A 13,928-nucleotide genomic window follows, 5' to 3' on the forward strand; every position below is an offset into this window, starting at 1 on the left:
AGGAAGAACAGTAAGAACCTTCCAAATAACCCTACAAAGACAGCAATCAAACGAGAATGCAAGAGAGCAGTTGTTCAAAAAGATTTTATTTTGTGATCTGTGTCAAACTGCCTCATTCTCAGTGCAGGTGATCCCCTCCTCTCCAGGAAACAAGAATGGGAAGAGGGAAGTCTTTTCGTGAGGTCTCAGCCTTCACAAGGCCCCAGGGAACTTCCCCACAGTTCTGAGAGTTGATGGGAATCCCAACAAAGACTAGGGTGGGTGAAAGGCAGTGACAAGAGGGGTGGTGATCACCAGTGAGGAAGCTGGGGGTTGAAGAACCCTGTCCTTGGCCCTGCTTGGCTTTGGGGCTGCCATGTGTATGATGGAGAAGGAGTGAGAAGATTTCTCCCTATCTTGAAGCACCCCTTGTCCGGGCATGGTTTTGATTCTGCTCAGGGCTCAGGTGAGAGGAGCAGGAAATTGTTGTGGGCTGGTTACTTCATAAGGTGCTGCTGCTGGTGCCCCGGAGTCCAACGCCACGGACAAACTGCTCCAGCAGGCCTCCGATGGCACCAGAGGGACTGGGGGCTGCTGCTCGAAGCCCCACTGTGCTGCTGTATGTGGCCAAGAAAGCTGAGCGTACTTCCTGCAGCCGAGTCTCCCGCTCACTGAGGGCTGCAAGCCTATGAGGACGGAGGGAAGGAGGGAGAATGAGTGCGTTACCCTGGGGCAGAGTCCAACATCCTCATGATTATACCACACCACCAATCCTGCATGTGAAAGTTCAAGGCCAGCATCTGTCCTGTGGCCATACTACCTCTGGGGTTCAAGCCACAAATATTTGGCCTTGTTCCCCTCAGCTGTCAGGCTACTGTTTCTGCCTAGAAGCTGCATGTTTTATTGGTGCACTGGGGAGGAGGGGAAGGTAAGCAGGAGGGAGTTAGCCCCAACTGTTGGCTCCCGTTCCTCAGTAAGAGTAATGTGAGGCACACATCATAGACCTAAGGAGAGACCACAAGATGAGGCACCAGGCCTTGGCTGACCAACGGCCTCAGCTTTCTTGAGGCCAGGACCTGGAGCATCCTGGGAGAGAACTCTTGGCAGTGTTCTGGAGAGGCCCTCAACTGAAAGCCCCTGAGGCTCTACCTACACCTTCAGTCACTGTGATCTCCAGGCAAACTGCTAGGAGGGTGCTGGCTTTTCTGGCAGGATTCCTGTTCTGCTTCCATCTGCTTTTCTTTCAGTGGCCTCTACAAACACTGATCACAGGTGGAAGACAGGAAGCCTCTCCTCTCTCCATGCCCTGTAACTATAAGTCAAGAAGGGGAACAAGTTAAAAAAAAAAAAAAAAAGGGAACAAGTACATGAAAACTCAGGCTTATCAAAGAATGAAGCTACCTGACACTTTGAAAGGTCTCTAATAGAAGAGGAGTACCAGCCACACCCAACCTATGGAGTAAAAGGTATGCAGTCTAGGGGTGGGAGGGACATGGAATCAGAGGAAAGGTCAGGAACTCACGTGGTGTTCACTGTAACTGTGCCCTGGAGGGCTTTTTCCAGGGGTCAGACTTCTATGACATGAGCCCTTATGTTCCCATCCACCTAAAATAACAACTAGCCCTGACCACTAACTTATACCAAAATTTCCCCTAAGAGACCAATCCCTGCATAATCCCTCCCAGGAATCTGTCAGAAGTAGCAGCAATGTCTCCAATTCTCAAGCCCAAAAGACTTGCACCCTGGGGCCTGGGGGAAACAGATGGGAGGTATGAAGATAAATGACAGTCCTAGGGTAGGTATGGGGAGAAGAGACCTAGGGAAAGTACACTGGTGGGAGTGGTATATATGAGTGGGTGAGTGAGTGTGAGAGAGAGAAAGAGAAAGGAGCAGCAGGTTCTAGGGTGAAGGAAAGTGAAGTAGCTCTTGCAGCAGCACTAAGAAAATGGAGCTGATACTGTATTCCTGCAATACCGTGAACAACTCCCAAGTTTCTCTTGGCATTTGGGGGAGATGTGTGGCCCTAGATCTCCTTTACTTTTTAATTAGGTGTCCTATAGGCTGGAGGCCATGTGTTCTTCAGCTTTTCTTTACAGCATATAACAGATTAGTCTGTATTCACATGGAATATCCAAAGGTCTATATGTGTGCATTCTTACTGCCCCTTATTTCTGGGAGGCAGAAGGGGGAGAGATCAGCCTGTTTAGAGATAAGAAAACTGGAGCCCAGAGAGAACATGTGATCTACTTGAGGATACACAGCAGGCAATAAGTAGGCAGGCAGAGACACTCTAGTGCCAGTCCCTCTCAAGAGATGAACTAGCAGACTCAGAGAAGTCAGGGCTGACACCCAATGACATAGCTGGTAAGCAGAGCAGCTAGGAGTTGGACTAAATTCTCTGATAACAAAGCCCAAGCACTAAATCCACATACTGTGTGACTTCACCAGGAATCAACCCTGACCCCACCTCTACACTGCAATTCTGGAAGCCATAAGATAACTCAGAACCTAGCTTTCCCCTGGGAACCACCCAGACCCTGAGGGTTGGCTAGGACATCAGAGAGCTACCCAAGGTATAAATTGTAGGATCTGGGGCTGGAACTCTCATCTGTTCCAAATCACTGTTTCAGTGGTTAATGCCAGTTAAGTGAGGGGTGCTAACAAGCAGGGGCAGAAATGTCTGCTTCTTCTAGGGAGGGCTCTTGGGCCACTTCTGTCCTAGAATCCTAAGATCCAGTCTCTGCCCGCCTTCAGGGATTGATCCTTCGTAACTGCCCAGGGCAACTCGCCTCTGGCCAGTCAGCACTAGTGGGTATGAGCAGGATTCTGGTGGTGATGATGAATCCCCAGCATCTGAAGTTCATTCAGCCCATCGTGGGGAGGGGCAGGCCCTGCTTCCCAGACCACCAGGGGCTCTCCTCTGCCGGACCCATGAAGCAGTAGAGCAGGCAGGGGGCAGCCACTCAGGCAGATACACTACAAGAGTTGGAAGCCCAGTACTGGAGGCTTAAAGGAAGAGGATTTTACAGGCTTGGGATTTAGTATCCCCGTCCAATTCTCTTTCCTGACCAGAGGCAAAAACAGAAGACAAAAGGGGGGAAGGGAATGTCAAGAAACTCTTGATTCTGCTTGGAGGAGCACAGCCCTCGCGCTAACCTAACTCCATTCTGGCTCTGGTCTCCACCATACACCTACTCTCACTACCCCACTGTTCTGATTTCAAAGGATTCGCATGTCAGGCAAAGCCTTGGACAGAAATAGAACCTTCTATAGTTACAGTCCAGCCAGCTTTCCCTCAGGGTGTGCCCTGAGACACCCGTGGATGAGTTTTGGGAGCTGGGGCGTATGAACACACTCTGTAGCACACTTCCTGTGCAGCCCATAAGGCCTCTTTCATACCTCAGGAGTCCAGGAGCAGTGAGGTGTACTTAGCTGAGCCACTGGGGAGGGGCAGGGATCCCAGGCCAGCTCCCTGGGGCCAGCTGCTGCCTCACTCCTAACCAACACTCTTGACTGCTCACCAGCTTCTGACATGGGCAGGGGAGCATCCTGCCTTCTCAAGCAAGACACTTACAGACAACTGTTAGGGAGCTCATCCGGGAAGCTGAAAGGGAGAGAGGAGTCTGTGTGCAGGACAGCCCGTTCCTGAATACTGCCACAGCCTGTTACCATCTGCCAGCTGCCAAAGTCTGTGGAGAGAGAGGATCCGGGCAGGGGATGGTCCACTGATCTGGGGCAGAGAGGAGAGAGAGGGGAGATGATGCACAGTCAGTCAATATGCCTGACAGGGGTGGCCCTGGAGGGGTGGGGGGGCGGCTATGGTGGTCCTGGGTCATAGCCATAAGGCTCTGTTGGTGGAGCTTCTGTAACATCAAGCACTTTCTTCAAAAGTACAAAAACAGCTGGATAGGTTGTGATGGAGAAAGAAGAGTATAGACCATAAGACAGATCAGCTGTGAGGATAATGCTTTGTGCAAAGACAGAAGCAGAAGAACAAGAGCAAAGCAGAATGAGAAGAGGTGAGCCAGCAACCAAAGCCTCAGGTTAGGGCATGCCTGCCCTGGTGGCTGACAGAGCAAGTACAATCTCAAAAGCACCAAATGGAGGGGAGAGCGGGAAAGCAAGCCTGGATGCCCCCAGAACAAGGTATGTAGGATCACCTCTTACTCCAAGCATGCAGATTGGCAAGGTGGGCAAGGCAGAACCCAGGAGCCACTGAGGTCTTATCAGAGTGATGCAAGAAAAAGCCTCTTGGGGACAGTGGAGGGTGGTGACCTAGATTGAAGAATAAGGTGATGGGAGCCTTGAGCCACCCCCGCCCCCCTTTCTCTGCAGCACCTTCCAGAAGCCATAGTTTGTATTCAGAGGCATCAACCCAGCAAATGCACTGGCTATGCCCAGAGGGAAGGGATGAATCAGGCAGGCAACTTGACAGCTTCATCAGGCCTTTTTCAGATAGAGGAGCGGTGTGCAGGGAGAGGAAAGTTGTATTGGGAATCTGCTGCCACCACCTTCTCGCTGAGAGCTAGCCTCTCTCTACTGTCTCAGGGCAGTAGTCTAGCCAGTGGAAGTGGAGGGGGAGGGGAGGAGATAATAAGACATCAAACAAGGCTCTTTCATTGGCTACCCCAGGTCTCCATCCCCAAGGGTACATCAATTTTGATGTCTGATCCTTTATTCAAGAATAGCAGAAGGTGCTTCTTATAGAGACCCAGAAAGAGAGAAGCATGCATAGTGGTGTAGGGTGTGGGGAACGGAGAAGGACCTTCATCGAACTTGGCCCACCCAGTTAGCTGGCATCAGGGTCTCCTAGTTTGAGGCAACAGCCCTCATAAGTGGCCAGCACAGGCTCATCCTCAAGCAGCTGCCACCTAAGTGATGCTCTGGCCAGGTACTGCATCTCTGGTAATCCTTAACCATCTTTATCTAACAGACAGAGAGAAAAATGAGGTTCAGACAGGTGAAGACATTTGCTCAAGGTCCCATAGCTAGTGAATGCAAGAAGAGCTTTTTGAAGGCAAGTTTGATAACAGATTTGTCCTACAACAGAACCACCTTGAGACCAGGGAAAACAGATGGTTTTCTACGTTAAAGCTGCCATGAATAGGAACCCCCTGCAACACAGAGACTTCCACATTCATCATTCCTGCTAAACCCTGGAAGGTTTGTGACAGCAGCATTAGGGATGAGAACAGGACGTGGTCTGCTACCTGGTGGAAGCCCCTCATGCCCTAGAAAGAAGTGTTTCCTTGTTTCTAGATGGAGAAACTTGGTAGGGCTCAAGCAGTCTGTAAATCAAAGAGACAGCTGCCCAGGAGAGGGTAGACCACATGCCACAGTCTGGTATTTTGTCTCTGCTTCCTCCAGGTTATCCTGGGCCTTCAGTCAGCATAACTCCCCTCAGGTCAGCATGGCTCCACAAATCTATCTCATCTACTGTTCAAACTTCAGGGCAGAGTTTCTCTTCCAGTTTTAGCGGTCTGTAGGAAAACAACTGCTAAACACCAGAGTTTTGAGGGGACAGATGGGATGCTGAGTAGGATGGGGCACTCCTGGAAACACGTAAGTTTCTCTTGCTCGCCGCCCCCCTCCCTGGGCTATCAGAAACTCACACTACCAATGGAAAAATGGCAGGAACATGGAATGTGAGGATTCCTGGTCCCCTAAACTAGGCACTTCCTTTTACTCCCCCTGTGTCCAGCAGTTAGCACTGCCCAGGCAAGAACCACGTTTGGAGTGGCCAAGGGATAGCTGTGGAATGAAGTAGGCAGCACACATAGCAATAGGGGGACATAAAGCCATCTCAACAAGCAACCATCTTTTGCATCTTGTATAAGAGTGAGCACACAGGCTGCAGATGAATCTTCCTACTTGAGGCTTTTGTCAAAGGAAGGGTTGCAAAGCAACTGTTCAGCTCCTGGGTTTAAGAGCAAGGGACTATGCGAAGCAGAAAGGTGCTCTTAAGTGCCAGATTAGCTGGCTGGAGGGGACACCTAAAGATGAAAGCAAATAGTCACTAGAACAAGTGACTGCACCTGCTGAGTAATAAAAAGGAAAACTTTCAAGACGGTCTCAGTACCCAGGTATGTTAACCAGCTTTATCAAGACTCCACACTCTTCTGCCCTGGTTCTTTACTCAAGCACAAAGCAGCAGAAAAAGAAGTCTGAGTTCTAGCTCTTCCAATCTCCTGCCTACAGGACCAGAGGGAACATGGGGCCAAGCTATTCTCAAACTGGAGAACTGTGGAGCCAATGATTCTTCCAAGGTCATGTGTCCACATCCCTGAAGCTCAGAGGGCTCCTGTCTCTGTCCAGGAGACTAGAGCCACAACTCCCATCTTTCCCCACCTCCCATCTTTCCCCACCTCCTGTCAGGCACCCAGTGTGGGCAGGACTCAGGCAGGTATCTTTTAGACAGTCCTTTTTGGAAGGAGGTACAAGAATATCCATACAAGCAGAGCTGGCCCCAACCCACACAGCTGAGGCAAGAATGAACAGGTCTGGCCTGAGTGCGTGGCCTGGCCTTTTACCTAGCAGCCTAGTGCCCTGACATGGCCTGTATGCCATCAGATATGTGAATAAGGACAGGTCCTTTACCACAACTGTTTACTGAGCGTTTATGGAAAGGATGAGTATTTACTATGTGCTAGATACTACGCTCCATTATCTAATTAAAAATTTTTTTTTTCCTTAACGTTTATTATTGAGAGACAGAGAGAGACTGAGCGTGAGCAGGGGAGGAGCAGAAAGAGAGGGAGACACAGAATCTGAAGCAGGCTCCAGGCTCTGGAGCTGTCAGCACAGAGCCCGACGCAGGGCTTGAACTCACAAACCACGAGATCATGACCTGAGCCGAAGTCAGACGCTCAACAGACTGAGCCACTCAGGCGCCCCTCCGTTATGTAATTTAAACCCAAACTTAGGTAAGCCAGGATCATTACTTGAACTTTAAAGGTGGAATGAAAAAACTGAGCTCAGCAGGGAAGTGATTTTTCCAAGTTACAAACAGCTGGCGGGCAAAGCTGGGACTAGCCTAAGCCAGCCTCATGATACACTGATCTTCCTTCCTGATAAAGGGTGGGAGGGACTTCAGGGATTGGTTCAGGCATGGGCACATCATTTCCAACTGGAATAAAGCACAGAGCTTCCGATCCATGATTAGAAAAGAGGCCCTTTTGTGATTCCTGGATGTGACAAAGGAAGCAGGGTGTCCTAGAAGTGGCTGTTCACCATTAGGGAAGCTGTCAAGGCAGAGCTAGCATGTAGAAGAAGGGAAGGGTAAAGAACCACAAGAAAATGGAGCTGGAGCCTTGAATAGACTACACTGGAAGGTCATTTTTCCACTGGACTTTTCCATAAGAACCGAGTTTTCCCTTATTGTTTAAATCTATCGAGATGGGTTTTCTGTTAATTGCCTCTGGAAGCACCTGAAATGATGCTGATGCAGAAGGCTTGAAGGTACACAGCTAGGAAGAACCTGGGTGTTGCCCATCTAAACCTCTCATTACACAGATGAAAAATAGAAGCCCAAAGTCCTCAAGTGACCTGTCTGAAGTCATGTAGGGAATGACTATCTGAGCCAAGACCTAAAATCCCAAACTTTGAGAGGGCCTGGATGTCACCTCTAATCTACACTTATGCCCTACCAACCCTCAAGCCTCCAGATGATGGTTCCAGAGCCTCTGCCTAACTGAATGCTTCCAGGAATGGGGAAGCATCAGTTTTCCCCAACCCACACTTTAAACAAACATCAGTGTGTGTGTGTGTGTGTGTGTGTGTGTGTGTGTGTGTGTGTGTGTGTGTGAGAGAGAGAGAGAGAGAGAGACAGAGACAGAGAGATAGAGAGAGAGAGAGAGAAAAGGAAGGATGGAAGGAATGAAACTGCATTCCTGCAGCAGCCCAAGAAATCTTTAATGGCTCTAAGTGTCCTTTTCTGGGTCTTAAGCTGGCAATGCCCTCTCACCACTCATCCTTGGTTTGGAGCTATGGTCCCATGCAAGACAATGTTAAACATGAGACAGGAACCCTATGTGTTGCAGAAAGCAATCTGGTTTCTCTGCCTCACTAAACACAGCCCAGGACAGAGCTCAATGGTTATACTGAGCAGTTGGTATGTGGTGAAAGATGGGGAAAGAGCAGCTAGCTGGGCAACAGAAGTTGGTTCCTATGTTTCCACTTAGCTATTCAATCAGGCTGCTGGGTGTCCCTTAGCCAAGTTAATCTGCTCTTTAGGCAGCTTGGCTTCAAGCTGGGCTCAGTGGTGGCACCATCCCTCCTCAGGCGTGGACAGTGCTGTGCTAGCAACCCCCCACCCCTAAAGATGTCTGACTCAGGAGCAGAGACCAAGGCCACATGGGGCTGAGCCATTTAGTAACCAGGACCTTGGGAGGCACATGAGCTCAGAGCAGTGGTCTTGCCTCCTCCCAGCCCCCAGCCCTGTAGCTGATGAGAGATTTAACAACAGTCCAGAAATGCAGCTCAATCAGAAGCTGCTGCATGGCAACTAATAATGCAAAAGAGCCACAAGTCTTCTCAGAGAGGAGTACAGTGTTGGGGCTGGGTAAGAATTAGCACCCCACAGAACTTTCTTCCCAGCACAACACCTACTTCTTAACTGTGAACAAAGCTTCGCTGACTCTTTTCATAGGAAAATCCTGCTTTAAGAGAGAATTTGGAGCATATGAAACCCAGAGAATTCACATCATGAGGGAAATTTCAGCTGTCACAGATAGGGGTTCTTTCCATGCAGTTCCCCCTGCTGCATTAAAAAGCTGATTGGCTGTTGTTACCTAAGAGAGGCAGGCAGGGAAGCTAATGACAGGATCCCTCAGGCACTTTAAGATAAAAGAGACTAAATTAATTTTAATGTTAATGGAAATACATAATTAGAATGCTCCAAATCTGAATAATCTAGTCTTTCAAAACCTCTGGCAAACAGGCTCCCAGTCCAGAACCTTGTTGCCTGGCCAGACCAGCTGGGCTCCAAGCAGGCATTCCCAGAATAGACTGGCAGAGCCAAACACCTCAAAGCAGCCCTGCCCACGCCTCTCCAAGGCCTTGTGCCCCACTTTGGCCCAGCTATCCCAGTCTCGACTATGCCAAGCACACAGGGCTGTGAGGCCAGAGGACTCCCCCAGCCCTCCGGTCTCCTTAGGGAGGGGCCTTTGTAGCTCTCCTGGGCCAACCCTCAGAGTCTGAGCCACCCAGTGCAGGCAAAAACCACTGTGACGCTGACGAAAACTATCACAAGATTGAGAAGTAGGATTTCTTGGCAAGAAGAAGGGGTAATAAAAAGCTAGGGTGTGGGAAGAGGTGATGGAGTGCCACCTCAGCGGGAGCCCCTAGCAGCTGGATAGTTGAGACTGGAGCAGGACCTGAGAGGATAGGAGGAATCTTCTGGTCTCTTTCCCAGTTGTCTAGCAATGCTGCACAGGCAGGAAGGGAGGTAGGGACAGTGAGTAAGAGTTCCAGCCCAGAACTGCGAGGGTTATGTAGAGCCACTGCGGCCCTCGAACAGGCCTGAGGAAAGCTGGGCGTGCAGACAAGGGTGCCATGGCAGCGGGCACACAGGACAAGAACGCGCACAGGCCTGTGACTTGTCTGCCCAGCACCCGCTCTGCTCAGCCACCTTCACCAAACCTCCTGTGGGGTCAAAGGAGTTATAATCTTTGTTTAGTGGATGCAGCTATAGCACTGGCAGACATGTGAGTGCTCTGGGTTCTCTAAAGGTGAGCACAGGGGACTCCTTGGGCCCGTGCACTCTGCGGGGCTCCTACTAGCCTACAGCTGACCTCCTCTGCCTGTGTGGAGAAGGGCACCCTTCCTCCAATGCCTGCCTTTGCCCAAGGAGAAAAACCAGAGGATGGTGATGGGAAGAGGGTTCCAGAAATTTCAGGTCTTTCCTTGTAACATGCCTGTGACTTTGGGGCTTGGTTTCCTTACTGTTAACATGCATGCTGGTAAGACCTGAAACTTTTGGAGCAGTTCATTTCAGAGCTGGGCTCGAATCTGGGCTAGACTCTAAGGCTCATGCTCTTTATGCTAAATGCCCCTTTCTCCTTGGAATTTCTTAAGGACCTCTTAAGCCACACCCTGCTTTGTTCTCTCCAGAAGGGCCAGACATTCTCAAGACTTTAGAGAACAAAGCAACTCACAGGATCCTTTCCCTGTGTGTATGACATGGAAAACATGGCAATGCTAGGAAATGCTTTCCCCAAGTGCCAGGCCATCCCTCAATCCTAAGCCCCTACCTACCCAGTGCTCAGCTTCAACCTCTTATAGGAAACATTATTTCTGCAGCATGCTCCAGCCACACTTGTACATCTGGCTGAGCACTTCTCAGATGTAGAGTCTCCCAAGGTTCACTGGAGCCACACACATCTAGCCTAGCTCACTACTGTCTATTCTCCTCACCGCCCCTCCAACTCAGACATGGAATATGAGGACCAAAAAGGACTTTGAGGATCTGGGTCCATCTCTTGAAACAGAATATGAGGGCCCAGGGGCTGAGACCTGCCAAAGGCAATAGGTGGAGGCAGCCCTAACCCCCTGCTCATCACACTGTAACCAGTACAGCTTCTGGATTCCCTATCTGCCAGGGCTCTGGGAAGGAGTCTTCAATTGGTGCTGCAGACTAGCTCTTACCCAAACACTAACACATCCTCCAAATAGGGGTGGGCCTGCAAGCCTGGCCAACCCCTCTGGCCTCCTGGGTACACTGCTGACCAGGCTGCATGCCAAGGAACCACCTGAGACACCAGCTCAGGGGCTGAAACCCCACTCTCCAGGCTTATTAAGAGGGGAGGGCTAACTACCTCCACCATTAGGGGCTTTGGAGCTCCTCACCTGGGTTTGGGGACCTCCAGGGGACTGCTACCCATCCTGAAAAAGTCAGAATGGTTCGAGGATGAGGAGCTGGAAGACTTGGCTTCCCCCAGCCCCTGGTGGGAAGGCAGGCGGTCCTCTGAGGGTTGTGACCGGTTCCAGAGCACACTCTGTGGAGAGGATGAGTGGCTCTTCCTCCTGCAGTAGAAAGAGTAGGGCTGTTGGCCAAGGGGCCACCCCAGGCAAGCCCTCTGCCCACTTTTACCATATCTCAGGGCCCGGTCCTTCCTTCTACTGGGAAAATGCCACATAAGAATGAGTATACATTAGTATTCCCTCAGGCTTGGCTATGGGCAGCAAGAGCTGGGTCTTCAGAGGGACTGTGACATCCAAATAATGCTGGCCTACTGGCCTCAGAGCACATGCTAGATTTGTAACTAATAGCTCAGAAACTGCCCCTCCTTCCAAATGTTATGCAAAATTTTGAGTCATTTGTCTAGAGACAGAGTCATCAGATTCTCAGAGGAGTTTACCCTCCAACAAGTCCCCAATTCCCAATCATCATTTTGTAGTCCCTTCTCATTTTCTTCTTTTCTCTACTTGTCTCTCCCCACCCCTTCCCCGCCCCCCCCCCCCCCCCCCCGCCCCTGCCCGCAACCTCCCAGGCAAATGATACAAGGGAGCTCCTCCAGGGAGTCTTCTTAACACCAGCCTCCCCTCACCCCACCCTGTCTGCCCAGCCCGGCGGCTTCTTTCTTCATCTCACAGAGAGCCCCAGTCCTTTATGTTCCTGGGCCACCACGGACAGTGCCCCTCACCAACCAGATGGCTGGCCTCTGAGGTCCAGGAGAGACAGCAGGACAGGGAGCTGTGCTCTCAGCCCTACTGTCGGGGGTCCCTTTTGTTCTTGGGGCTCCCTGGAGCTGGTGGCCCTGGGCCACAGCTGTGAGCAAGCTTAGTTCCAGCCTGGCCCCTCACCAAGCTGCCTGAGTCTGTGCTCCTGCAGGGACCAACTCCACGGCCTCATAGGTGAAACTCCCGGCGGCTCCTGGGGAGTTCTCCATGACCAGAGAGAAGTCACTGCCAAGGCTGGTGGTGCTGCCACGGTCCTTTCGTCCTGAAAGAAGCAAGTGCCATCAGTCAGCACATTATCTTCTCACACTACTGGTCCCCCACTTCTTCCATACTATACAGCTGGAAAGAGAAGTTTCTAGAACAAACAGTTCCTGTGTGGTCTATACTAAGAAATATGCACAGAGGAAGGGAAACCTGCTGGGGCCTGTAACTCACTCAGCATACATATATCTTCCAGAGTGAAGCCTGCGTCCCGGGCTGGTAAACTCTTCCTCCTATAAACAGAAACAGAATAGTGAATTACATTCGGGGCCAGGGGCTCTTTTGTCGTCCCCATGCCCGGCATGCTGTTTGCCCGGGAAAGAAGCTCCAACTCACTGACAACTCAATGAGACATGTCCTACCTAGAGTGTTGCAAAACATCAGGCCACTTCTGAGAGGCCAGCAAAGTCTGACTCCTTCCTTTCACCTTGGCCCCCCAGAGTTCAATCTGGTCCAACACACCTAGGAGCTTGGATTTGGAAGGCAAGTGAATTCAGAAAAGATATCAACTCTCACAGAGGTCGTAAGGCAACTGCCAGACAAGACTCCTGTGCTTCCCAGGCTGGAGGCAGATTGTTCCACGATGGTGGGCTGCACAGCGACACAGACACACCGCTGCAGCAGCCCAGGGAAGGGCAGGCAGAAGAATTTGCCTCAGCCAGAGACTGGAGTGTCGGGAGTCCTCCTGTGCTTCGGCTGGCTTTTCCCTGCAGCAGTGTGCCCTGCTTAGTCACCAGAGACCACTCCTTGGTCCGAAAGCCCTTCTGCTAATATAACTGCAGGCAGACCCCAGCCCTGCCTCACAGGCAGAAGAGCCTCTTCCCTGACTAGATGTCACCAGGAATCTCTACCCTGGCCTCAGAGGTCAGCTTGCCAAGCAGGCAGGGAAGCCAGGCAAGGCTAAGACAGTGAGTGAGACCCTGCCTACCCTTCCCAGAATGGTCCTTCCCAGAGCGCCCTGCCCAGAGTGAGAGAAAAGCCTTCTCCTCACCTCTGTGTCTTCAGAGCAGAGAACTCCTCAGAGATGATATGCTTCAAAAAATTGAAGCAGAAGAAGAAAATCTGAAGAAACCAAAAAGCAATACACATGAGAAGACAGCTTTCTCCAAGGAAGAGAATCTAGCAGCCAGCCACCTGGTCAGCCTGCTGACAGTTAACAGCCCTGCCTCGGGGACCCTGATGGATACTCTGCTCTATAAACAGTACAGGTGGGAAAGGGCTTAGCAGACTGGGCAGATGTGCCTGGGCGGAGCCAAGGAAGGTTTCATACATGGGTAAGCCACGGAGTTTTCCAACCACCTTCAAATTCAACATGCATGTTCTCAAGCTACTGAAAAGGATAAAGAGAATGGCAGCTTTCCCCCTCAGCCTCTTCTAAGAATCCCAAGGAGAGAGGCTAACCAGGAAGAACAGCTGGGAGAGAGATTATTTGGGGTGAGATTAATGGACACCGTGGGAACATAATGGAAGGGAAAGGGATCAGATTTTGTAGGGGAAATACCCAGATATAGTAGTTCAAAACGACCAGGGTTCAGGGACAGCCATGATCTGGCTCAGAATCTGAGATGGGCACAGGCAGGAAGAGCTTCTGACCTCTAGCTGCATCCCCACCACTCTGGGCAAATTCTCTCTCTTCCTTTCCAGCCAGTGCCCTAGTCAAATGGGCCTCCATGAAGTGCACAAAGGCAGTCTCTGGGGCGGGGAGCCTAGGTGGCTCAGTCGGTTGAGCAGTTGACTCTTGATTTCCACTCAGGTCCTGATCTCACGGTTCATGAGTTCGAGCCCCTTGTCAGGCTCTGCCCTGAGGTGACAGTGCAGAGCCTGCTTGGGATTCTCTCTCTCCCTCTCTCTGCCCCTACCCTCTGCTTGCATGCGTATGTGCGCTCTCTCTCAAAATAAACAAATGTTTAAAAAAAGGCAGTCTCTGCACTTTTTAAATAAACTCCACAGTGACTCCAAAAGGTGTGGCCCATCAAACCCTCACTCAGATAAACACCCACACACTATCC

The 13,928-nt window shown here is 50.9% G+C and overlaps 1 protein-coding gene across 9 annotated transcripts in view; it reads right to left on the reverse strand.

The window, feature by feature from the left end:
• Nucleotides 1-68: 68 nt before the first annotated feature.
• The window catches only part of MTMR14 (myotubularin related protein 14), a 44,837-nt gene continuing 30,977 nt past the window's right edge, over nt 69-13,928 (reverse strand). For 4 of the 9 annotated variants that reach the window (XM_058726068.1, XM_058726067.1, XM_058726075.1 and 1 more), the window contains 6 exons: nt 12,911-12,981; nt 12,094-12,152; nt 11,782-11,920; nt 10,825-11,001; nt 3,554-3,709; nt 69-665 (listed from right to left, as the gene is read on the reverse strand). In XM_058726068.1, coding sequence (XP_058582051.1) covers nt 482-665; nt 3,554-3,709; nt 10,825-11,001; nt 11,782-11,920; nt 12,094-12,152; nt 12,911-12,981 — 786 coding nt within the window. In that variant the 3' untranslated portion in view covers nt 69-481. The remainder of the gene's footprint in view (nt 666-3,553; nt 3,710-10,824; nt 11,002-11,781; nt 11,921-12,093; nt 12,153-12,910; nt 12,982-13,928) is intronic. The other 5 variants (XM_058726070.1, XM_058726069.1, XM_058726073.1 and 2 more) reach the window with 4 other exon arrangements.

This window comes from Neofelis nebulosa, chromosome 4, assembly GCF_028018385.1.
Source record: "Neofelis nebulosa isolate mNeoNeb1 chromosome 4, mNeoNeb1.pri, whole genome shotgun sequence".
In the NCBI taxonomy this organism is placed as follows: Eukaryota; Metazoa; Chordata; class Mammalia; order Carnivora; family Felidae; genus Neofelis; species Neofelis nebulosa.